This window comes from Argopecten irradians, chromosome 1 (genome assembly GCF_041381155.1).
Source record: "Argopecten irradians isolate NY chromosome 1, Ai_NY, whole genome shotgun sequence".
Taxonomy (NCBI): domain Eukaryota; kingdom Metazoa; phylum Mollusca; class Bivalvia; order Pectinida; family Pectinidae; genus Argopecten; species Argopecten irradians.
This window is the reverse complement of record NC_091134.1, coordinates 37,592,899-37,618,863: the sequence shown is the minus strand read 5'-3', so window position 1 is coordinate 37,618,863 and position 25,965 is coordinate 37,592,899. Positions and strand designations below refer to the sequence as shown.

The 25,965-nt window shown below is 35.6% G+C and overlaps 3 protein-coding genes across 3 annotated transcripts; all 3 read right to left on the bottom strand.

The window, feature by feature from the left end:
• Nucleotides 1-1,745: 1,745 nt before the first annotated feature.
• On the bottom strand, nt 1,746-21,491 carry LOC138326578 (mucin-21-like). The gene is made up of 5 exons (XM_069272677.1): nt 21,152-21,491; nt 17,641-17,855; nt 16,071-17,189; nt 15,654-15,992; nt 1,746-4,609 (listed from the first exon to the last, which is right to left on the bottom strand). Exons 2-5 carry the CDS (start codon nt 17,831-17,833, stop codon nt 4,416-4,418), a joined length of 1,845 nt encoding a protein of 614 aa, XP_069128778.1. The 5' UTR covers nt 17,834-17,855; nt 21,152-21,491; the 3' UTR covers nt 1,746-4,415.
• LOC138308303 (mucin-2-like) lies at nt 6,326-11,419 on the bottom strand. The gene has a single exon (XM_069249298.1). The coding sequence runs from the start codon at nt 11,417-11,419 to the stop codon at nt 6,326-6,328; it is 5,094 nt and encodes a 1,697-aa protein (XP_069105399.1).
• On the bottom strand, nt 12,802-14,751 carry LOC138308292 (proteoglycan 4-like; the record flags this gene model as incomplete). The annotated part of the gene is made up of 1 exon (XM_069249288.1): nt 12,802-14,751. A coding segment is annotated over one exon (1,950 nt), but the record flags the coding sequence as incomplete, so codon positions are not given.
• Nucleotides 21,492-25,965: the final 4,474 nt, after the last annotated feature.

Below are 25,965 nucleotides of genomic sequence, written 5' to 3'. Positions count from 1 at the left end.
AGCTTTAAATAGAGGTTATAACATTAAGTCAGCTGCCCACTCGTTGAAAGTGATTTTTTTTATGCATACGACTTTTTTTTGTATATCTACTATTTGATGAGATTAAAAATCTCATTTGAACGCCCCTTAATAAGTTCGGTCATAAGATGCATATAAAAATCGTATTTTTTCTGTCATGCGTACAACTTTTTAAACGGAGTAAATATGATACATCAATATTTTTCATTAATTTGTAAGATTGGCTTTTTCATGAAATTAATATTCATGATTTAACACAAACTGGGAATGGAGTTGTGTTTATGACCAGAATATATATGTCGTTTTGTTGGCTGTAGAATAGTATTCAAACTACATTTTGTAGTTATTACGATAATACACAAGTCGACAATCGGATTGGCCTCAGTACGTATTGATTGCTTGGTTTGTAGCTATTCTATTTTATATATGTGTGTTCTATAATTACCATTAACCATTGTTTAAAAATATTCTGCATTCACTATAAGCACTGTTTTATTTTTCCATTTATTTACATTAAGGGTTATAAAGGATACCTCCATTCTGAATATCGCTTACTTCTATTCGCTTCACTCCTCAGTGCATCTATGATATACATTGTATCAGAACAGTTTTCTTGAAATGAACCAATTAGTATTGTTTATATTTTTTGCCCTATATATATATCTTCTATCATTAAGTGTTTTTTAACAGTGTTGCTTGATACGTATCATTAACTTTTGTTTATAGTTTGTTGCATGGTATTTTGATGTTGGGTTTAAAAATACTTATGTCATTGAGCGACAATGACTTAAGGCAATCCTTGTCCTTTTCATAAACAGATCATTTCTACGTGTAATTTACATATTTACGACTAAATCAAATCCAAGCATTGTTCTACATGTGCCAAACAAAATAAATATTTACGAATTAAAATTTCCTTGATTTATCCAACCGATATTGTTTTTTTCTCTCTTCACATTCACATACCGTAGTGTAACCCAATCTATTTTCGCTGAAACTAAATGGCAGTTTAAGGCGGCAGTCTCACATACCCAAAAGTTTCCTCTCGTTCAATATTCTTTGTATTTGTTTTATCAATAATATTGTTATGCATCGCCTGTCAAAGTTTCCTTTGTTGACAATCAAGTAAGTCATTTTTACATATTTTGTATACAAACAAATATTGGTCTAAACGTAAAACTCCCCAATAGATAAATCTTAAACACAATGTCTTATGATATATGCATCGGTTATAAATCAACCGTCTGGATGAAAACATCATGAGTTGTCTCACTTACTATCTTAATTTAAATGATTCTAACTCTAACTGTGATTTCGTTGGTTTTTATCGTTCACGAAATACTTGAAATAATTGCACAGGAAAATAAGTTTATGTACAGTAATTTATCAATCGCATCTTAATAGTTTGGATATGGTGATAATAGGTATGTTTTTAATTTTTATTGCACATAATACACATCTTTGAAATGCTATGAAATTTATTTTACATTTCATCGTATGTATTGCATTTTAAGATAACAACGGAATGACAATGTATTAATGAGATGATGATACGTGAACGATTTATTATTTAATAATGTGCTTATAAAATATTTAATGATAAATAAACAAAAAATATAACGAATAAGATTATCAGTGAACTGCCGTTCCATTTGCTATCTGTATAATGCCCAAACGACTATCAGTAGGTCATACCTGAATAAGAAATAAAAAAATAACGATACAGCGTAATCTTACATAAACCATTTAATGTTCCTGTTTATACATGAAAATAATCTGCAGATAGTGATTTCGATTGTCAATATTACAATTAAAAATCACCTGACATAATATTTCTAATTGTCAATTAAATCAATAATATAATATGTATCTCAATTCTATTCAGCAGTACTTTCTCATTGAAACTAATTCACAGGAACAAATTGCGCATTGTCAAATCATATAATATGAAAAATTATTAGATAGGGACAGGTAAGGATACATTAATATAAATCATACTTGAAATGATGACTTTAAAATTAAATTTCATAATTGGGCATGAAATAAACATAATTAGTAAGTGATCATGAACCAGAACTAAAATATGTGAACAACCATTATATATTTACACTGACTTACACTTACAATAGGATCTAACCGAATTCAACTCTTTTTAAAACTTTATTATGGACAATATTAATACCAACTGTAGATCTATAATTATAGGGTTCCGTGCATTAGATTATTACATATATACATCTATATAACATAGAGATGATATTCAGAATAAAGTAGTGATACTGGTTACCAACTTTTCTTCGCGGTTACTAAATTTCACGATTTCCGTTTCAAAACATTTTCTCGGAGATTAAGTTGCGCAGATTTAAAATGGAATGGAAGATCCTTCAAATTTAATTGTAAAAGAATCGTTGAAGATATCAATTCGCGGAAAAAATATTCGATCGTGAAATTCGCGGAAATTAAGCGCACGCAAAAGTACTGTAAACAAACCTATTTTCTCGGTTTCATGCTAAAATATTTTTTCGAGGAAAATCAATTTCGCGTTTCTGCGTCTTGTGATTCTACTGCTAAAAATACTTGACATGTCTTCGCGATTTCTAAGTGACTACCGAATAAGAAAACAATTTATTGCAACACTTAGAATTGAGTTGTTTACAGTAAATTACATAAAGTTAAGTAATAACTAAGATCATGATCCAAACTAACATTATGGTACACAAAATACTTCAATAAACAAAGAGGTCAGCTTTTTCTTCCTAGTACAACATGTGACGCAAATGGGCGGAAAAAGCACGAATGAAGCAGGAACATTAAAAACGAAATTCAAAACATGTCTAACATGTTTGATTTTCCCCATTTATACCTACGGCATTAAAGCGATGATTTCAACAATCAACATCAATCGTTGTGTGTGAAAAAGTGATTCTGACAAATTAGATTTTAATCTATCTTGACAAATTGTTTCATAGATGGATTAAGATCAATAAAACAAATTATGGGCATAAAAATAAATAGTTTCATATTTACATGGATGTTAAATGCACAAACTGATCACTATCGATAAATACATTAAATATATTAAACGGTATCTTAAATCCGTATAATTTCGGATATGGTTTTTGCTTTAGTTAACTGATTGGAATGAACTTTAAAAAAAAACCACTATAATGCCTATTACATTCTCAGTAAAAGATCCAGTAGTGGGTAGCTTTCTGATTCGTTGTTTAGATGCAGTGCAAATCCTTTGACGCTATTTTGATAATTAAAGCGCTTTAATTTGGAAAACTTCCCCTTTTTGATGATAAAAAGCGCCAAATATGCCAGCACAAAAATGTATCCCAATTTACGATAAGATACGATTTTTCAAAGTACAACATGTGTAAGTAATCGTACAACGCACCAGTACCCACTTTTAAAAAAGTAAATAAAACAATAAATAAAGTATTGTCTGGTTCTTTTTCAGGTGTTGTTGAACTGAAAATTCAATCGAATTCCAAAACATAAGACTGAAACTGACTATACTTTGCCATAACTATCGTCACATGTTATAACATGACAAAAGTGTTACTGGATATACATACATCGATACAGACAATTATTCGGATATGTTAAGATAAACATTTTTGCTACATTAGGATTTCCATTTGTTTATATTTACATTTGCTTGTCACTTCTACTATATAAACTAACCAAGGCAAAGTGAATTATATGACGGTATAACACTGACACCAAAATCGTGACCATTATGATGTCACTAATGATGACGTGATGACTTCAACTGATCGCCGTCAAAATGGCTGTTCCATCTTGTAGATTAAATCGTCGTTGATAAACGGTTTTCCTGGTCTAGCTTAAACAATATAAATGCAGAGATCTTAAAGTGAAGTGTGCTGATAATCTAAGTATAAGCTTAAACTATCTGATTCTCCATATGGTATTGATGGTCTATATAGATGCCAGAGCTTTGCAGACAATCATCTCATAATGCGCACTAGCGTATTATGAAAATTGTCTGCAAAGCTCTGGCATCTACATATGTATATAGACCATAGATGCTGTAGGAAAATAGTTTAGTGCTTAAATACCATTATCAGAATAAATGATATACATCAGAGTACATCGTAATTAAAGAGACCATTAGTGAGATAACTGACAATAAATAAACAGGTTTTTCCTGTTATGAATATCGTTAATTAAATAAATATTAATTTACCAGTACATCCTTATTGTATAAACCATAAATTAGACAACTGATAATTAAAAGGTTTTTCCTGTTATGAATATCGTTAGTTAAATAAATAATAATTTACTAGTACATCCTAATTATAGAGACCATAAGTTAGACAACAGATAATTAACCAGGACGATAATCAAATAATGATATTTGTCAGGATATCCTAATTATATATTCCATTGATTAGATAATCAACTCGAGAATAATGGCGTCTCTGCCAGCCATCGTAACACCTCTTCCCCACTATTGCTGTAACAGCAAAAAAGAAGATGACTCCGAACGACAAAGCTGCAATCAAGGCCGTGGCTACCATTGTAGGATGGTTGACAAATGGAGCGTTGTAGTTTTCGGGCAGGTCTGAAATAACAAAAAGTAGTGTGTTTTTTTTAATAATTACATATTATTGGTCTATACTTTCTACAAAAGGTATTTTGGTTAGCAAATCAACAATGTGAAAAGCTATCTATGTTTAATGAAGAGAATAAAAATAATATGAAAGTGCGTTGTAAATATGTTGCTATGACAACATAATTATACATGTACTGTATTTACTATATACTGACGCCGCAGGACTGTTTTTGGTCATAACGAAATGAATATGAGTTCAGTGGCAGATCCAAACAATGTCTCGGTAGTTTTAGGGTTATATGAGAGTTGTTCCATGGGTGTAAAATAAACATTCAGGAAAATTGTGAATGTTTGACATCTGTTAAAGCAAATTATCTGGATTGGGTTCCTAATGTCAAAAAAACCGTCTAAAACCGCTTTATGACTTTTGTTTCACCGGAAAATGTTTGAACACCGTATGAACCAAGGAAGCAGATTCTTAAAAGTAACATTTTTATAACATTTTTAAAAACATCAAGGTAAAAATGAATTTTATGATAAATATTACGTCTTAACGTACGATTTCACTTCATGTAAGATAACTTAGGATCCGTGTTTACCAAATCAAAATGCAACATCAAAATTCCTGTATGGTTTGTTGCATTTTCTTCTCTTGTACGCATTTTGAAACATGAAACTGAAAACCCGACCAACATTGTGCAGTGACAATTAAAACAAAAATCAATAAATTTAAATGAAAAAATAAACAAGAGGAGCAGTACGCCGTTATAATACGCAGTGTATATATAAATGTAATAAAAGACGTTGCATTGTTTTGTTATAATGATTACAGCAATCCGAACCTCTATGAATAAAAAACTAAATTGGCGCAAAAGCCGATGTTATCGTGACGTCACGATAGAGACATCGACGTTGTGTATTGATTTGGAAAATCAACAATTCGTACATTTAAACGTATTTGATCCTATCAAGTAGTCTGGTGTTTGCAAACTTATGTGAGAATCCATTAGACAGCTCGCAAACACAATTTCCGATGAAATAAAAAGTGATATTAATGCTTAATTGGTGTTATTAATTATTAAGGCAAAATCGCAATAATTTTCAATAGAATCTCCAGCAGTCAGAACGACACACATTGTAAAAATTTTAGATATTATGTCCCATGTAATAATCAAAGAAAACTGAATAAATTCCTGTTCCTATGTATAATCAACGATAAAAAGACAACCATGTTTTTACGAAACATGGTAAATTAATGTCAAATGAAAGCATAAGTATTTTGGATAATTTGCTATATAAATAGCCAAATAAATATTACCTTCTTTTAGATCGATTTCCTCATAAGGAATAGTAGTAGAAGGTATGGCTTGTGCTAATGTTTCTCCTGATTTTTGTGTTGTGTGGTCGTGTAAGAGGGAGGTAGATGGGGCAGATTGTGGTTGGATTTTTCTGTCTTTAGTGCTAGTTGTTGTAGTTTTCTGGTTCGTTGTGTGATGGTGTACAGTTGTTGTGTGTTCTTGGGACGCTGTTGAATGTTGGTGTGAAGGAGTTGTGTGCTGGTGGTGTTGAGTTGTATGTTCGTGTGGAAGTGTTGTATGTTGGTGCTCCGTTGTATGAGGTGGAGTTTTGGTACCCGACATTGTTGTTTTTACAGGGGAACCGATTGATGGGGTTGATGTAACCTCTTGGTGTGGTGAAGTTTGTTTCTGTCGAGGTTTCGTGTGTCTATGTGAAGGTGTTGAATGTATTTTTGGTGGTGTTGTGTGTTGAGGTGGAAGTGTTGTATGGTGGTGTTCCGTTGTATGAGGTGGAGTTGTGGTATCCTGCTGGTGTTGTGTGTTGAGGTGGAAGTGTTGTATGGTTGTGTTCCGTTGTATGAGGTGGAGTTGTGGTATCCTGCTTTGTTGTTTGTGCAGGGGAAACGATTGCTGGCGCTGATGTCAGCTGAAAAGGTGGAAACGTTTGAACACCTGTCTGATCCTTAGGTGTGTCTGTATTGGCTGTTTGACCAGTTTTAACGGTAAACGCTTGCGTTGTTAATTCATTCTCACTTGTTTCAGATTGTGGAAGCATTGTCGACGATTCTTTTTTAGTCTGGGGATCTGTTAGCCCTGTACCTGCACGAAGAGTGAAATGTGCAGTTGTCATTTGCCCATGTGGTGCCGAGGTAAGACCATCTGGATGTTGAGTTACAGGATGGTCTGTATTTTCTGTTTTCAGTGTAAACTCTTCTGTTGTCGTCTGCGGAGTTGATGTCGCAGACTTTTCCGACGGTTTGTCAGTCCGATCTGTTTCAAGGGTAAATTGAACCGTCGTGGGTTTCTTTGCTTTCGGCGATGAAATTTCTGTTCGATCTGTTTCAAGAGTAAATTGAGCCGTCGTGGGTTTGTTTGCTTTCATTGACGGAATTTCTGTGCGATCTGTTTCAAGAGTAAATTGAACCGTTGTGGGTTTGTCTGCTTTCATTGACGGAATTTCTGTGTGATCTGTTTTAAGAGTAAATTGAACCGTTGTGGGTTTATTTGCTTTCGTGGTCGGGATTTCTGTGCGATCTGTTTCAAGAGTAAATTGAACCGTGGTGGGTTTGTTTGTTTTCTGTGAAGGAATTTCTGTGCGATCTGATTCAAGAGTAAATGGTACCGTTGGGGGTTTGTTTGCTTTCGGTGACGGAATTTCTGTTCGATCTGTTTCTAGTGTAAAATGAGCCGTCGATGCCTTCTCTGGTTGATGCGATGTTCTTTCAGTTTCAAAAGTAAATTCTACTGTTGGTGGTGTTTTTGTGGCAGGTGGTGCTATTGTAGATATTTTCTTGGTTTGTGGTGCAGCCGCTTGGTCGGTTTCTAATATGAATTGCACTGTTGTGGAATGATCAGCCGGTGGCGCTGTCTTAGATGTGGGAGCGTGTGTTGATTGCGCTCTTGTTCGATCAGTTTCAAAAGTAAACTGTTCGGTGGATTTCTTTTCTGATGCAAGCCAAGTTTTTGATGAACGTTCTTTAGTTGTAGCTGTCGTTGTTTGATCTGTCTGTAGAGTGAACTGTACTGTTGTAGGCTCTTTCGATGAAGCCAGTGTTTCAGAAATCGGGTTTTTCGTCAAAGGAGATTCCGTTTTTTCTGTTTCCAATATAAACTGAGCCGTTGTCGATCCTTCTGCGCCCGGTGACATCTCAAAAACTGTAGCATTGTCTGATTGAGATTTTTGAGTTGGTGTTGGTTCACTAGTGACTTTTGGAGATGTAGTATTGTCTGGTTTAGATTTTTGTGTTGATATGGGTACGGTAGTGACTTTTGGAGTTGTAGTATTGTCTGGTTTAGATTTTTGTGTTGGTGTTGGTTCTGTAGTCACTTTATGAGTAAAAGTATTGCCTGATTTAGATTTCTGTGTCGGTGTTTGTACCGTAGTGACTTTTGGAGTTGTAGCATTGTCTGGTGTAGATTTTGGTGTTAGTACGTGTACTGTAGTGATTTTTGATGTTGTAGTAATGTCTGATTTAGATTTTTGTGTTGTTGTGGGTACCGTAGTGGCTTTTGGAGTTGTAGTATTGTCTGGTTTAGATTTTTGTGTTGGTGTGGGTACGGTAGTGACTTTATGAGTAAAAGTATTGCCTGATTTAGATTTCTGTGTCGGTGTTGGTATCGTCGTGACTTTTGGAGATGTAGTATTGTCTGACTTAGGTCTTTGTGTTGGTGTTGGTTCTGTAGTGACTTTATGAGTAAAAGTATTGCCTGATTTAGATTTCTGTGTCGGTGATGGTACCGTAGTGACTTTTGGAGTTGTAATATTGTCTGAGTTAGATCTTTGTGTTGGTGTTGGTACCGTCGTGACTTTTGGAGTTGTAGTATTGCCTGATTTAGATTTCTGTGTCGGTGTTGGTACCGTAGTGACTTTTGGAGTTGTAGTATTGTCCGGTTTAGATTTCTGTGTCGGTGTTGGTACCGTAGTGACTTTTGGAGATGTAGTATTGTCTGGTTTAGATTTCTGTGTCGGTATTGGTACCGTAGTGACTTTTGGAGTTGTAGTATTGTCTGAGTTAGATCTTTGTGTTGGTGTTGGTACTGCAGTGACTTTTGGAGTTGTAGTATTGTCTGGTTTAGATTTCTGTGTCGGTGTTGGTACCGTAGTGACTTTTGGAGTTGTAGTATTGTCTGGTTTAGATTTCTGTGTCGGTGTTGGTACCGTAGTGACTTTTGGAGTTGTAGTATTGTCTGAGTTAGGTCTTTGTGTTGATGTTGGTTCTGTAGTGATTTTATGAGTAAAAGTATTGCCTGGTTTAGATTTCTGTGTCGGTGTTGGTACCGTAGTGACTTTTGGAGTTGTAGTATTGTCTGAGTTAGGTCTTTGTGTTGGTGTTGGTTCTGTAGTGATTTTATGAGTAAAAGTATTGCCTGATTTAGATTTCTGTGTTGGTGTGGGTACCGTAGTGACTTTTGGAGTTGTAGTATTGTCTGGTTTAGATTTCTGCGTCGGTGTTGGTACCGTAGTGACTTTTGGAGTTGTAATATTGTCTGAGTTAGATCTTTGTGTTGGTGTTGGTTCTGTAGTGATTTTATGAGTTAAAGTATTGTCTGCTTCAGATTTCTGTGTTGGTGTGGGTACCGTCGTGACTTTTGAAGTTGTAGCATTGTCTGGTGTAGGTTTTGGTGTTAGTACGGGTACTGTAGTGACTTTTGATGTTGTAGTAAAGTCTGATTTAGAGTTTTGTGTTGGTGTGGGTACCGTAGTGGCTTTTGGAGTTGTAGTATTGTCTGATTTAGGTTGTGGTCTTGGTGTGGGTACAGTAGTGAGGTTTAGATTGGTAGTATTGTGTGATTTAGATTTTTGTGTTGGCGTGGGTACTGAAGTGATTTTTGGAATTGTAATATTGTCCGAGTTAGCTTTTATTGTTGGTGTGGATACTGTAGTAAGTTTTGCAGTTGTAGTTTTGTCTAATTTAGATTTTTGTGTTGATGTGGGTATTGTAGTGACATTTTGAGTTGTTGTTTTGTTTGGTGTAGGTTTTGGTGTTGGTGCGGGTACTGTAGTGACTTTTGATGTTGTTGTATTGCCTGATTTAGATTTTTGTGTTGGGGTAGGTGTTGTAGTGACTTTTGGAGTTGTGGAATTGCTGAATTTAGATTTCGGTGTAGGTACTGTAGTGACTTTTGGAGTTGTAGTATTGTCTGATGTAGGTTTTGGTGTTCGAATGGGTACTGTAGTGATCTTTTTAGTTGCAGTTTTGTTTGGTGTAGGTTTTGGTGTTGGTGTGGGCACTGTATTGACTTTTGGAGTTGCACTATTGTCTAATTTAGATTTTTGTGTTGGCGTAGGTACTGTGTTGACTTTTGGAGTTATAGGTTTATCTGAGTTATGTTTTTGTGTTGATGTAGGTACTGTAGTGATTTTTGGAGTTGTAGGTTTGTCTGATGTAGGTTTTTGTGTTGGTGTAGGTACTGTGGTGGGTTTTGGAGTTGCAATTTTGTCTGATGTAGGTATTTGTGTTGGTACTGTAGTGAGTTTTTGATTTGTTGTATGTACGTTTTTCGATTTTTGTGTCGTTGTAGGTTTAGGAGAAGTGGGTTTTATAGTTGCAGGTTTAAGTGAAGTGGGTTTTGCTGTTGTAGGTTCAGGTGAAGTGGATTTTATTGCTGTATGTTTTAGGTGAAGTAGGCTTTGTTGTTTAGGTTTACCTGAAGTGGGTTTTGCCGTTATAGGTTTAGGTGAAGTGGATTTTATTGTTGCAGGTTTAGGCGAAGTAAATTCTATTGTTGTAGCTTTAGGTGTAGTTGGTTTTATTGTTGTAGCTTTAGGTGAAGTTGGTTTTATTGTTGTAGGTTTAGGTGAAGTGGGTTTTGCTGTTATAGGTTTACCTATAGTGTGCTTTGCTGTTATAGTTTCAGGTGAAGTGGATTTTATTATTGTAGCTTTAGGTAAAGTGGGTTTTATTGTTGTAGGTTTAGTTGTTATCGATTTAATAGTTGTTGGTGTAGGTGAAGTGGGTTTCATTGTTGTAAGTTTAGGTGAAGTGGGTTTGTTAGTTGTAGGTTTAGATGTTGTCGGTTTTAAAGTTGTAGGTTTAGGTGAAGTAGGTTTTATAGTTGTAGGTTTAGGTGAAGTAGGTTTTATAGTTGTAGGTTTAGGTGAAGTAGGTTTTATAGTTGTAGGTTTACGTGAAGAAGGTTTTATAGTTGTAGGTTTAGGTGAAGTGGGCTTTGTTGTTGTAGGTTGAGGTGTTGTCGGTTTTAAAGTTGTAGGTATAGGTGAAGTGGGCTTTGTTGTAGGTTTAGTTGAAGTGGGCTTTGTTGTTGTAGGTTTAGGTAAAGAGGACTTGGTTGTTATTGGTTTAGGTGAAGTGGGCTTTTTTATAGGTTTTTGTGAAGTGGGTTTTGTTGTTGCAGGTTTAGGTGAAGTGGGTTGTGTTGTAGGTTTAGGTGAAGTGGGCTTTGTTGCTGTAGGTTTAGGTGGAGTTGGTTTTTTTGTTGTGGGTTTAAAAGTTGTCGGTTTTATAGTTGTAAGTTTAGGCGAAGTGGGTTGTGTTGTAGGTTTAGGTGAAGTAGGCTTTATTGTTGTAGGTTTAGGCGAAGATAATTTAGCTGTGGTAGGTTTTGACGAACGTGGTTTGATAGTTGTAGGTTTAGGCAGAGAGGTTATAACTGTTGACTTGGAGGTAGAAGGCTTGATTTTTGTTGGTTTCGATGTATTAGGCATCTTGAGTTTAGTTGTGAGGTCATGCCGTTCAGATGTGAACATAGCAGGTTTTCTTGTTGATGTTTTACGTATTGTTTGGTTTCGTACTGTTGGTATTTGTGTTGGGAGTTCGTTGGAAGATTCACTTGTAGCCATTGTTTGTATTTCTGGAATATTTAAACAGCCTTGTCATATACCCCATTCTCTTCACCTTCGGATTTGTATAATGTATTTTGAGATTTAGGGATATGTTGCCTCACATCTCAAATTCTTTATACTGTTTATATATTATCCATGCTGAAAAGGTGTCACTGTGATTTTATTTGTCCTCTGTTTTTTTTAGATTTATAGTTTTGGATCTGTTTGTGTTTTCAAAGAAAATTCAAGAGATTATTTATGAATTTTTCATAAAATATCTCAAAATACATTATGCTTTCATTTGTAAATATTAATGACAAATACAATTAATGATGGTAATAAGTGATATCATGTATGGGCTAGTTAAAATAATTGTGTGTTGCACAGTGTTATCAGAAAAAAATAAACATCAGTTAAAATCATCTCATCATGCAACATCACAGCATTTGATAAATCTCAAGAAACATTATATAGGCCTATATATGAGACTATATTACTTCTATTTGTGATTTAAGGTTTTCTAGTATCATAATTCAAAATTAAACCAACCATGCAGAAAAAGTCTTAGGTATGTACATTCCTGAGATATCAAAATTTTCCTTATTAAAATTTTGTTATGATATAGAATTTTGGAAATAGGGGCTCATACCATAGAAGACAACAGAGGAAAAACATATATATGTATGATTGTTTTTGATATATTGCTACTAAAAGATATTTATTTGAACTGAATATTCGGCTCTACTCAAAGTGAAGAAAAATATTTTTAAATGGCCACCAAATAGATCATTTCTCTAAAAAAATTCCCGTATACTTTTCAACGAGAGTAATACCTCAAGATGTGAATTCTTAAGCATAACGATTTTTCGATGATAAAATACACTGTACAAATCATCAAAAAGAGGGATAGAGCTTTTCTTTGAACTGAGATCACTGAGCGGTCACAAATCAATGATGAGTTGGATCCCACACATAGCATTGTTATTAGCCAATGTAACGTTATCATTTTATGATAGAAATTTACATCATTTTCTCTGAAAAATATGAAGTTACGTTTGAAAACTCATGACGTCATAATCAACAAATACAAGGGCAGATAACAATGTTATATGCAAATTCAGAACAGTTAGTATGTGAGTGGCAATATGTTATATGGTGAGTACGTAATTTCTTCTATTCTTGTATTCAATTTTGAGTCATATATAATGCAATATTGTTTTGAATACTCAGCACTTGACGTCTGTGATAGCAAGAATAGTTATGCTATTATGAATTTCGTTCAATGTGATTCTAAAAGAAATATCTTTGTATCCCTTTCCACTTTTACATGATACCCAATAAATGGACACATATTGCATTCAAAAATGATTCATTTAGAATACAAAATTACGTGTATACGATTAACAGTTACGTGAGGAGAGATATATCACATTACCTTTTTCTAGGTCGATCTGTGGGACTGTGCTTGATTCGATATTTGTGGTACCTGCTGTTTCTGAGAAGTGGACATGTAATTCTGTTGTGGGTTTGATAGTAGAAGCATGGGATGTTTGGGGGAAAAGTGTATGTACTGCCGTGGGTGCTTCAGTATCCACTTTCGTGATTGGTTCGTTTGTGATTTTAGGTGATGATTCGGGAAAAAGAGTATGCGTCTTTGTTGTTGGTTTGTTTGGTCGTTTTGGTGTTGTTTCGGGGAAAAGTGTATGTACTGCCGTAGGTGCTTCAGTATCCACTTTCATAATTGGTTCGTTTGTGATTTTAGGTGTTGATTCGGGAAAAAGAGTGTGCGTTTTTGTTGTTGGTTTGTTTGGTAGTTTTGGTGTTGTTTCGGGGAAAAGTGTATGTACTTTTGATGGTTGCGTAACTATTGGCGTGGTTGGCTGTGGGGTTTTACGTGTTGGCGTTGATGACTTTGGAACATCTGGCTTTGTTGTTGATGCTGATGGAGTTGCATGTTTTGCTGTAGTCTCTTGTGAAGGCGTTGGTTTTGGTGTCTTTGGTTGTTTAGGATTAGATCCCCAAGTAGTTGTCAATTCAATAGCTCGTGTTGGTTTTGTTGTGCGTGGATTTGATTGTGTTAGTTTTGTAGTTGAAGGCTTTGCTGTGGTTAGTTTTGGCGTTAATGGTTTAGGTGTTGTAGGCTTTGGTGTTGTTGGTTTAGAAGTTGTTGGTTTAAGAGTTGTTGGTTTTGGTGTTGTTGGCTTTGGTGTTGTAGGCTTTGGTGTTGTTGGTTTAGAAGTTGATGGTTTAGAAGTTGTTGGCTTTGGTGTTGTTGGTTTTAGTGTTGTTGGTTTTGGTGTTGTTGGTTTAGGAGTTGTAGGCTTTGGGATTGTTGGCTTAGGAGCTGTTGGTTTTGGCGTTGTCGGTTTAGAAGTTGTAGGCTTTGGAGTTGTTGGTTTAGAAGTAATTGGTTTAGGTGTTGTTTGCTTTGGTGTTGTTGGTTTTGGCGTTGTCGGTTTAGAAGTTGTAGGCTTTGGAGTTGTTGGTTTAGAAGTAATTGGTTTAGGTGTTGTTGCATTGGGAGTTGTTGGTTTTGTTGTTGTTGGTTTGGGAGTTGTTGGTTTAGGAGTTGTTGGTTTTTGTGTTGTTGGTTTTGGAGTTGTTGGTTTTGGCGTTGTCGGTTTTGTGGTTGTTTGTTTTTGTGTTGTTGGTTTAGGAGTTGTCTGCTTAGGAGTTGTTAATTTCGGTGTTGTTGGCTTAGGAGATGTTGGTTTTGGTGTTGTTGCTTTAGGAGTTGTTGGTTTTGGTGTTGTTGCTTTAGGAGTTGTTGGTTTTGGTGTTGTTGGTTTGGGAGTTGTGGGTTTTGGTGTTGTTGGCTTAGGAGTTGTTGGTTTTGGTGTTGTTGGCTTAGGAGATGTTGGTTTTGGTGTTGTTGGCTTAGGAGAAGTTGGTTTTGGTGTTGTTGCTTTAGGAGTTGTTGGTTTTGGTGTTGTTGGTTTGGGAGTTGTTGGTTTAGGAGTTGTCGGGTTTGGTGTTGTCGGTTTTGGGGTTGTTGGTTTTTGTTTTGTTGGATTTGGAGTTGTCTGCTTAGGAGTTGTTAATTTTGGTGTTGTTGGCTTAGGAGATGTTGATTTTGGTTTTGTTGCCAAAGGTGTTGTTGGTTTTGGTGTTGGTTTAGGACTTGTTGGTTTTGATGTTGTTGGTTTTGGAGTTGTGGGTTTTGGTGTTGTTGGTTTAGGCGTTGTTGGTTTAGGTGTTGTTGTTTTTGCAGTTGTTTGTTTTGGGGTTGTTTGTTTCTTTGTGATTGCTTTTGGTGTGTCAGGTCGTCTCGATGCTGTTTTTGGTGTTGTTTTAATGCCTATGTTTATATAAAATGAAAAGTAGTGTTGTGAGTGATAAATGTGCTCAATGTGTTTTGTAAAGTGTTTTTAATGCTCAAACATTAAAACTTCACCTCGACTTGATAGAGACTTGGCATGATAGAGAAAAATGTTTCATTTAGGTTCTACTTGTTACCGGAGTCAAATGGATAGTGCTTAGCAAATGGTGTAAGCAATGGAATCGTTAAGTCTTTCCTTATATAAATATTTATAATTTGAATTTAGCAAATTGTTCATAAAATGGTATATCGCATATGCAATACATGTTAGATTTAGTATATAACTATAATATGTATATTATAGTATTACCGATGTTACTATACACAACGTAAACTCAATCATCTAGAAATTTGAAAAATTTCCAATTGTAAATGGGAAATTATATAAAAATTGATATTATGACGATTTTCAGAAGCGAGTGCTCCTCAGATTTCAATGACGAACCTGCTTAGGGGAGTTTATGTTCGCTTATCAATCTTCAAAGATTAAAATATCGTTACGCCAATTCCTGAATTTGCTAATTTCAAAATGCACACATTCTGAGAAGTTCATTAAAGCAGAGATATAGATAGTATATGGATAAGCAGTATTATATCTAAATCTCTGATTTAAAAGTATTTCATTGTGTAGTGCTGATGACGAAAGAAATCAGGTAACATGTCAAGCCTATAAAAACCTTCTCTGAGAGATGTTCTTGTTTCTAACAAATGTTACCAAACAAATCGACCTTATTCGTTACCCATTTAATGCTCTTGTTAATTTTGCAATTGTACATTTATGCATTGCTTAAAGAATTCTGATATTTTGATTACTGTACGCCATATATCATGTATGTATTATAAATATGTGACCTCTTGTAACACACTTTTGTGTGTCAGAGTGAATAAATAAGCCTTAAACCTTGAACAAGTCATTGTGAATTGAGAACTCACCTTGTTGTGTATCTGTTTCTTCTGAGCTACTATCACCTGTCAGGGACTGACTGTCAGAAAGGTCCGTTGAACTTTCCGTTACACTAGTAGAAGGATTGCCATCGGGTACATCCGCAACAGGTGACTGGTCTGGAGACGTTACAGGATTCGACGTCACTTTCGGGGATTTATCTGTCGGTGATACTGGTGGTTTAACGTTTCCCGCGTCATTATCAGATGTCACAGCGCCACCTGGTGGTGTATTTGAACTATCTGGGGCTTCTGGGGCTACAGCGCCTCCTTGTGCTGTATTTGAACTGTCTGGGGCCACAGAGCCACTTGGTGGTTTGTCTGAGTTACCTGGGGCTACAGCGCCTCCTTGTGCTGTATTTGAACTGTCTGGGGCCACAGAGCCACTTGGTGGTTTGTCTGAGTTACCTGTTACAACAGATGCACCCGAATCATCAGACACGCTTTCTGGCGAAGGTTTTGGTGGGTGTCCACTAGTGTCGGATGTTGCTTTAGATGTTGACTCGTCAGTTTGACTACCTGATGGGGTGTCTATTTGTGTTGAATCAGTAGGTTGCTTTGTGTCTGAATTCGGAGCAGTGTCCGCCGCTGTTGAGCCAGCAGCTGCATCTGTTGCTGAGTTGGTTTGCGTTGAATCCACCTGTACACCACCTGAAGGAACCGATGATTCATTATTCGGTTCTGTAGTATCTGATTTTGAGTCAGTATTTCCCTGGGATGCATCTGTTGCTCCTGTTCCCGATGTACCTACTGTGTCTGTACTTGAGTCAGTCTCTGTTACAGATGAATCCCTGTTTGATACAGTTGATGGGTTTCTACTAGACGAATCTGTCTGTGATGAAGGAGGGGCTGTGTCAGATGAACTATTGTCAGTGTTAGAGTCAATAGAACTGTCCCCTTGTGCCGTTGATGGTTTATCAGACTGAGTGTTCTCTGAACTTGAACTCGTGTCCGCGTTTGTTTGAACAGAGGAAGAATCACTAGCAGTTTGAGTTGACGGGTTTGAATTGCTATCACTAGGTTTTGTACCTGGTATCTCTGACGGTCCAGCACTTGTTTTAGATCCGGGCACTATGGGTGATATGTCGGTATTAGCATTAGATGGACCTGTCGGTGTAGGCTTGTCAGCCGATCCGGGCTTTATCATTTCAGAATCGTCTAATTTAGATTCAAAATCTGGAATCACTAACGGAATATCTATTTCCGATTCCTGTATATTTCCTTTTACAGAATTATCCATTTCAGGAACACCATCTTGCGTTGTTATTGTATCGTTAGGGCTATTTAACACAATTGTTTCAAACTCTGGTGAAGCAGATGTGGATGTTGATGATAATGATGACGATGATAATGTTGATGATTTTTGTGTTGTATCACTTGTACTATGAGATGTAGTTTTAGGCTCATCGCTGATGTAATATGTTGTAAAATTACTTTGTTTCTTTAGCTTGCATTCCTCACATTTATACATATGGCAGTTGGTATTACTGTCGTTTCCGCTGTCGAACACAGCTACATTACAGTCAACTGAAACAATAAAGACATACATAATCATTTTTAACTATATGTTTCAAAAAGTAAAGGACTTAAGTATAAATGTGCCGTAGATTTAGAGATTATGTTATGGTCAAAAATATGTATTCGTTGTACATAAACAAAATTGCACTACTGCAACATTTTCACTCCAATAAAAAAGTTTACATTTATTTACATAGCCGTAATACTGACCGCAAAGTCGGTTTCGTTACCGTTTTCTATATTGCTATCATGTACAAAGCCATTGTATTCTTTGATTATTTTATAAGTACTTAAAGACCTTGATTATTTCGAAAAAATTCGTTAGTCAAAGTTTATCCTTTTCGGAAATAAAACTCACTGAAGTGAAAATAAGCAAGCAGGTATTAACTTTCGGATAAAGATTTCATACCTTTACCGCTAATCAGTGATAAATGTTGATGCTGTATAATCTATCATTTACCTGTATGGCAACACGAGTTCACACAATCTGATGACGTCATCATTATTTGACTTCCCAATAACGCCACCACGACACCGTCTCCGACACTGTCTATGTCCACCATTTTGTTTTTTAGTGATTTATTTATGACACAATGATCAGCAGCTGTCATTGTGATCAGACACATCATTCCAAATAACGTAAAAATTTCCATTCTGTTAGTCTCGTAAGATCGTCTGAAAATGCAAACAGAAAAAGTGTACATAAGATTGTGTTATCTGACTACATAATGTATATACATATTAACTAAATTTTTCTGGACCCAACTTCACAAACATTTCTTAACTTTAACGAATTCCTTAACTTAAATGCCCCCATAGAAAAGCACTGCAAAAGTTAAGGAAACAATTCTAAGTAAAGGGATTCCTTAAATTTAGCCAGTTCGTGAAACTGGCTATTTCTCAAAATAATTTTGTAAAACATTTTTCTTCCATCGAACTTTTTACTTGGTCATGCGATTTATCGTGCACAAGTTATTGCTACGTCGCTTGAGGCGTAGCAGTTAGTGTTACAAGCATCCATGTGAACCCGTCACATGTAGTTCGAAATGAGATCTTCCCTGTTGGGCTGGATTGACATTCTAATGCGAGGAATAAGCGAATTTAGAAGTAAATATAAACTGTTCCTTATTGATAAAAAAATAGTTATGCATGGATATTGGGACTTTGCTTGATATTACACAATAAATCATGAGAGAATGTATTAGTTTTGACTCCATGTTGTTGATACCAATTATGTTGACAGTAAGTTCGGCTTACGGCCTTGGACAATTGAGACTATTGACTGTTGACAGATGAGACATCAACAACTCCAAACTACAGAAGCCAAGTACATTTTATTGAGGAGTAAAGTTTTGAGTAGGCTATAGGCCTTGCGTGATCATTTGGATAAGCATTGAACATGTCAATAAAACTGGAAGTGATCATGTCAAGGATTTAAAACTGAAAAAAAAAAAAATACAACAAAGCAAATGATTTTAAGTTTTGTTTTGTTTTAAAACTCATTATCAAAATTGAAGTAACTTAGGTTACACTTGTCAACTACATATTAAAATAAATTTTACTCGAATTTCTTGAAGTGTTAACCGTGTTTCCGCCGACTTGAAGTAAATGCGGTTTCGTGTTTTAATATATTACTATTGTCATTGAGCTAGTCATGGTTTTCAAATGTAATTTGACAAAGCTGTCGGAGAGATATCATTGACAAGAACTCCGCTGTACTGCACGATCTTATCAATTTTCCATCAAAAGTCGGGGCATATTTGATGTATGTAGAGTTGATATGATTCAATGAAAATTTGTCTTTATGAATCTTATCTTGGATAAAATAAAAACCACCGCGGGCGCTTTTGTCGCGCTCCTTCTGACATTTAAACCGCCAATGTTATTTCTGACATTATAAATTGATTTCAATTTGCATTTCACATCGGCACGTTGGTATGTAACTAGGTATCGTCCATTACCGATTATGTCTTCGTGAATGTAGTTGTGCTCAAGGCACATTAGGATTGGGAAAATTTCATTAACGAAGTTCTAAATAAGTTCATAAATTGCCTTAGATATCATTTCAAGTGATCAAATTAACACAGAACGTTTAATATAAGATTGATCATTTTTTGTTTTACGCATAAAACCTTTTATTCTTAATTTCTGAATGTAATTGTTATTCATATAAGAAAAGGAGTATTATGTACGGGGAAATGGCCACTGATTCAATTTTGCCGAAAGAATGGGGTAAAAGTCGATGATACGATGAAATATGACGAAAATAAAAGGGTTCCCCATTGTCGGACCCAAGTGAGTGCAGTTGTTAGGTGCTGACGGTGGTTTTCTTCATATACACTCCGTGTCATAAAAGTTGTGTGTCCTCAAATTACATTTTCAATGTATCTAATATTCAAATTTGTATTTTTTCACGACATGTCCTTTCCTTTGGGTTTAGCTTTTGTGAATGTCATGGTTGATGGTTGGTAACCCCCATCTAGTCTCTAGAGTTCCGAGGTTCCCATGTTTGAGCCTTTGATTTGGTTTTATTAGTTTAACGTCCCATTAACAGACAGGGTTATGTAAGGACGTGCCAGGTTGGTTGGTGGAAAAAAGCTGGATTACGGGAGAATAGCCACCGACTTACGGTCAGTACCTGGTATTTGCCCCACATGGACTTGCAACCATGGCGGGACAACTGTGTTTGAACCTCATACTACAATGTTGGCGGGTAAGTTATGCTAAGGTATATGGTGCGCTGGAGAGGGGGGGGGGGGGGGAGACTAACATCTAGAGTTCGAAAGTTCCCGTGTTCGAATCTTCTACTGCTCTACTGCATGCCGTCGAACGCAGTTATTTCAAAACTTGTTAAAATATATCACTGAGTATCTACAATTGTTGGAGGAGGGTTTAAAATGAGCTTAGCCTTTTTAAAAAGATTATTGTGTCCTTGGTGGAAAGAAAATAGTAGATTGGGTCATACACTGGTGGTGTGATTGGAGTGGGACTGGGTTTATAATGGATATTATCTGTAATATATGTGGCATTATATATAATATAATTAGTAGAACCCCGTTACAGTTCAGAAGGTTCTCGGTTCGAACAATGTTTTTTTTTCCTTTTGTGCTTGATATTTATTAAGTTAATATTATACCGTATTATTCGGTTATTTTGCGGGGATGATAAATTTTGCGATCGCAAAATTTTGATCCGCGAAATATTAAGAAGTGGTCGAAACACGTATACCTTTAAAGACACATCGAAAACTTATATCTAAACTAGCAAAAATTTTGTAAAGGTTTCAGATCGAATCGCGAATTTTTTGACCCCCGAATAAAGCCAGCTTTACGGTATATGCTCAACAAAGACTGTTGGAATGACAATGTTTTGCATGGTTCTATCCTTAGAAAGTTACATGAATATAGGTACATGTAAATGTGTACGCCACTATAGCATGTGTCACTGCATACAACTATTAATGTATACTGATATATATATATGTGTTTATATATTAAGTTCATTGCGTCTCATTCATATGGATTGTAATGGTTTATATCAAGACGTTACATTACGGAGACTGTAGGATATATGTGTGCTTAGCGTGTGTATGCGGGTCCTGGAAAGGGGTGTTAATGTTTAAACGATAAGAGAGTGAATAAAAGGGAAAAGGGGATGGAGAGAAGACGGGTTTAGGGATTAGCAAGGGACACGTGAGTATAACTATAGACTCCCAAAGAAACATTAATCAAAGAGAGGGAATAAACAATGTTCAAGTCTATGATCAAAATTTTCGACCTGACATGTGAACTTTGAATTCGTAACTAATAATTTATGAGACAATAGCATATCAGTATGCATTGTATATAGTAATTATATGACACATGACACGTCAATCTGTTCAATTTAATGTTCTAATCAACCGACATTTCGATGATGTGTGGAGATCACAAGCCACGTTTTAACAATCGATAAATACATATCTTACGTACCTTTATGTCTTCTGTACGTTTGTGGTACTTCTCGAATATTTCAAATTTTGTGTGGAGGCATTTTCAATCATCTTTAGTTCCTTAATCATTCATATTTAGAACGTGTGTGAAGCTCGTGTGCATTCCTCGCGCAATCCGTCATGTGTCGTCTGCCTATAAATCAAACTTCTAAGTGCAACAGCTTGTGCGCTTTCCTCGTTGGCTTGCGTCTCCGGTTTTGTAAGGACGGTCACAAACAAACGATGTTATATTGATTTTGAAGTTAAGCTGATGTTTCCAAATCAATGAATATTGAATATTCCTAATGTAAAGTAGATAAAAGTTTGTAAAGCTATAAAATCATGTTGCTGTCTCGTGAGGAATGACGTGGACTGTTTACTATGAAGTGTCCCCGGTTTGTGACGCATGCAGGTCTATCTGCTCCTGAGATCAGACTGTCTAACATGTATTAATGTTAGTTGTACTGTACATGTACAACTGTACCATAGGTGTCGGACAGTTGGCTCTGGGCATTATCACGATATCTATAGTTAGAATAATTAAACAGTGACGTGTAATTCACCGGGAGAAATGACCATCACGGTATATATAAAAGTACATAGAATATTGAAAAGCCTTGACTTCCACTGTCCGATTGAATTTACAATTATGCCCATAGTTTGCGAAACCTAAATTTATTTTCTAAATACTAATCGTATATAACTATTCGACAAGATGTCTTGCTAGGCTGTGGTTCATCATTATTTTCCAACTTCACCAAAAGTTCATAAGGACTTAATGGTTTTTTGGACATATCATATTGTTCATGTATAGACCATTTGAGACGTCTAAGACTTTAGGTGAGATTAACCACGACGCTGTATAACGGGAAAATGGTGGAAAACTTACAGTATTACTTTAGCCCCATTCTGTTTTGAAAGCATAAACGAACGTCCTACAAACTAAATATCAATATCCTCATGAATTTATCTTTGCTTTGCTTTATTTAAATCTATAAAAAAAATTCATAGAACAGGTGTTTCCTTCGGTAAACGTTAATGTGATTGTCTAAAAATATCCTATGCGACTGTACGTCCCCGGATGACAGGGTAATAATATATAAATGTGATCGCACCAGGGTGGCTTTTAGAACATGCATTGACTTATTATACAAGATGTATCCTCGTAGCGCAGATTTTACTTTTCAAAATAAAAGTACTTCTTAAGCAGAACTATATGACTTCAAACATGCATTTGTAGGCACAAAATGCAAATGAGCTTAATACAGTTTATCAACAATTGGTTCACAAAAGAAACTTATAGAAACTTATCAGTCATTGCAATCTATCAATTTTGCTCAACAAAGATTCAACCCGAAGGCGACATTGTCAGTATTTACTTATAGGGCTATTGTTTAGACGAATACTCTAGAAAATATTTTTTGAAGATGGAAATCTTTCTTCGCAAAACAAAAATGGAGACTGAATGGTAATATTCTCATAAAGCTTGGAAAAAAGTTGTTTAGAATACGCATGGCATCAGATTGATCCAGGAAAAAAAACGAAAAATACTAGAGTTGAAGATCATAATCGATATATCGACATATGTCAACTTACTTGTTAATGTAGAAAGAATATACTATGTGTCAATAGAAATGAATATAGCCATGCAATTGACTTCTTCTCATGGATATGCAACAAGCCATGAAGCATGGCCATCGTGTTGTTTTTATGAAAAGACGTCTTCTGATGATGTCGCATCGAAGGTGCGGCCCGGAATTGGATGAGTACCTACATTTGTAGATGATGAATCGACAAATATTCGAAGGAAGAACATTACGACGACGAAGGCACAGATGAAAAAGAGAACGATGCATAATCTCCATTATATGTAATGACGTCATTTTTATCGTTTGTTAATTTTTTCGTTCAAGCTTTACGTTTCATGTAAAAAGCAACATATACCGAGAACAATAGAGGGGATGCATTTCAAATATGTAAAGAAGATGTAAAAAGTATATAAATATGTATCAGGGAATAGGGCTACTAGATATTTTACTTATTACAAATGTTATTACAAGTGTATTATTTTAATCAAACGATTATTCTGGATTTGAAATGCAGATGAGTCGATTAGCATATTTGAATGTGTTTTGTCATTTTGTAATTCTTAACTTTTGATATGGTTGAGGTTTGGGCAAGAGGTTGATGGGGACAGAGAGTACCTGATACTACCACAATGGCGGTGTTAGGCAAGGGGTGCTTGGGACTCCATGGGTTGTTGGGACAGGAGGTACTTGCTGGTACCACCCTTTTGGGTGGCACAATATATAGACTATAGTGTGCCTCGGCCAGGTGGTGTCTTCCAGCCTAGCCAACTTTTGGGATTTTAGGTGTTAAAAAGGAAGGGTAAAAGGCTGGCCAGGTTGGAATAGGTGTGTTTTACTAAAACAACACAAATTCAGGTAATTTACAGGTAGACATCAGCAAAAAAATTATAACATCATAGTTAATAAAATATTTATTTATCATTATTTATAACATATTACATTATCAAAAATATTCACAAATATGTTGTAATAATCACAGTTTAATTAAGAATATGTTAATGCCACATAAAATTCTAAATAAAAAAAAATGATCACCGAAATGATATTAAATGCAATTTATGTAAGAATGTATTAATTTATAGTTGATAAGACAAATATTATTCTCATCTAAAACTATAAAATTCGAACAAAAGTTGATCACAGAAATGACATTAGGTTTACATTATGATAGCACATGTATATGCTTTTAAGCAATTTACTATAGTAATTAAGACAAACATTATTTTAAACCATAAAATTCTCAAATCGAATATGATCACAGAAATGAAATTATGTTTTACATTTTAAAATATTAGCATAGTACCATATTCATATCAAAACATACATATTAAAATATAAAGCAAAGTTTCCTTATTAGCAGCACAGTTAATGAGCACGATATTTGAATCTCCATCAGCATAGGCATACACATCCCGTTTCCCATTCCTGAACCTGTCCTTCAGAACCTGCAGTCTAGAATAAATCTTAAAGGCATTCTTTGCAGCAACTTCAAAGTGTGTGCTATTAAATGTAGGTTTCTGTCTGTTAAAAATTGGCTATTGCTACGAAAGAAACTGTTGTAAGTCTGCTCAGTCTTGTTGGGTAGTAGACCGTATATGAACGGAAAAACAGTATCCTGTACCTGCCCATGTATTGTATATATAGCTGATAGAACAGACCAGGACATGAATAAAATGTTCCATCTCCGTGATGATGGAAGTATCACTAACGTGCTCCAAACTTGTGTCTGTATGGTGAAAATGAGGAGTCTTTATCCATTTGCTATAACTTCGTCAGTTACAAGAAATCTCTCTCCAGCACATGTTTCTTTCCATTCTCCTCGTTGATCTATTTCCTTTGCGAAGCTGGTAGTTTTGGAATGGATTTCATTCTGTTATTGTAAAAACTTGATTTAACGCTGTCGAAAACTGTAATTTCTCGATCAAAGTCTTGATGTCTCCGTCAAATTCTCTTTTTCCCAAATAGATCAAATTCCTCATCATACAGCGATGGCACTGGTGTTATTTCATCTCTGCATCTTTTTTTTTCAAGTTAACCACAAATGCATCAACAGCAAGGCCAATAGTGTCAGGCTGATGGTTATGAATTTGGCCATAATTTCCAACAGAAACATTACTGAAAAATGTCAACGTTGCTGTACAGTTTAAATCTCTCCTCACACACCTCCAATACACTCGATTTGCCTTTTTTATGGAAAATTTGTATCCAGCATTGAGAAGATAATGGCCCCCTCTTTGAGTCTTCCGTTAACAAGAAAATCAATCTGTATCTGTGCATTGGCCATAGTAGAAATGTGAACTGCAGATTCAAAACTTACCATATATACAGGTAAGTGACCACTTTTTACCTGGAACTTACCTGGTGGTCACTCAGGTGTGACCAAGCCTAACCAAGGTGTGAAAACAGGAAAGTTGGCTAGACTGGAATGGTGTTCACTTAGAAGGTTGGCTAGACTGGAATGAACCGGCCAGGTGACAGAAACCATAGCCTGCCTCAACCGAAGGCCAAAATTGATGCGGTATCAGAAGAAGAAAATGGAGAAAACGAGAAAAAGGTAAGATCCTAAACTTAAGTCGCCTTTAACGATTATGCAATACTTGCTTAATGATCCTGACATGGTTCCAACCAAGTGATGCTATTTCTGGGTTGATCTGAAATCCAAGATGGTCGCCACGACTGCCATCTTAAAAATGCACTGATGATTTTTGAACTTTTTCTCAATTTTAAGGTTGGCACCATTAATCTCCTGTTTTCATTATGTTTTAGAATAGTTCCGATGTAACTATGCGCTGTCGGTGTTCAGTCACATGTTGTCGTAAATAAGTATGTTCAAAATTTACCGTTCTGTATGAACTGGGGAGATAGTTAACATATATACCCGTATACGTTGCCAAAATTGTTGTGCCCAAGATTTACTAACCCAAGTTTCATTGATTTTAAAGGGTTTTATTTTGTCAAATAAATGTATCATTTTAATGGCTTCTATATCAGTATATCGCATGCATCTAGATGTAATTGAGTCAACGTGTATTAAATGTTCACACATTTTGATATATCCTACATGTACAATATATTTTCTAATAGTATGTACCAGGTAATAGTATATATATCAAAATATGTTAACTCAATGAGATATTATACACGTGTAGCTACGTACATGTACTAGCTACGTATCTAGAGGCCTGTGAAACTTGATGGGTACGGGTTAGCCGTATTTCAAATAGTG

Coding starts and splice junctions, on each gene's coding strand:
- LOC138308303 (XM_069249298.1), bottom strand. CDS start 11,419: ATGGCTACAAGTGAATCTTCCAACGAACTCCCAACACAAATACCAACA.
- LOC138326578 (XM_069272677.1), bottom strand. CDS start 17,833: ATGGAAATTTTTACGTTATTTGGAATGATGTGTCTGATCACAATGACA. Junction 15,993..16,070: donor GGGTGCATCTGTTGTAACAG/GTAACTCAGACA, acceptor CTGTAGCCCCAG/GTAACTCAGACAAACCACCA. Junction 4,610..15,653: donor AGAAACAGATACACAACAAG/GTGAGTTCTCAA, acceptor TTGTTATTTCAG/ACCTGCCCGAAAACTACAAC.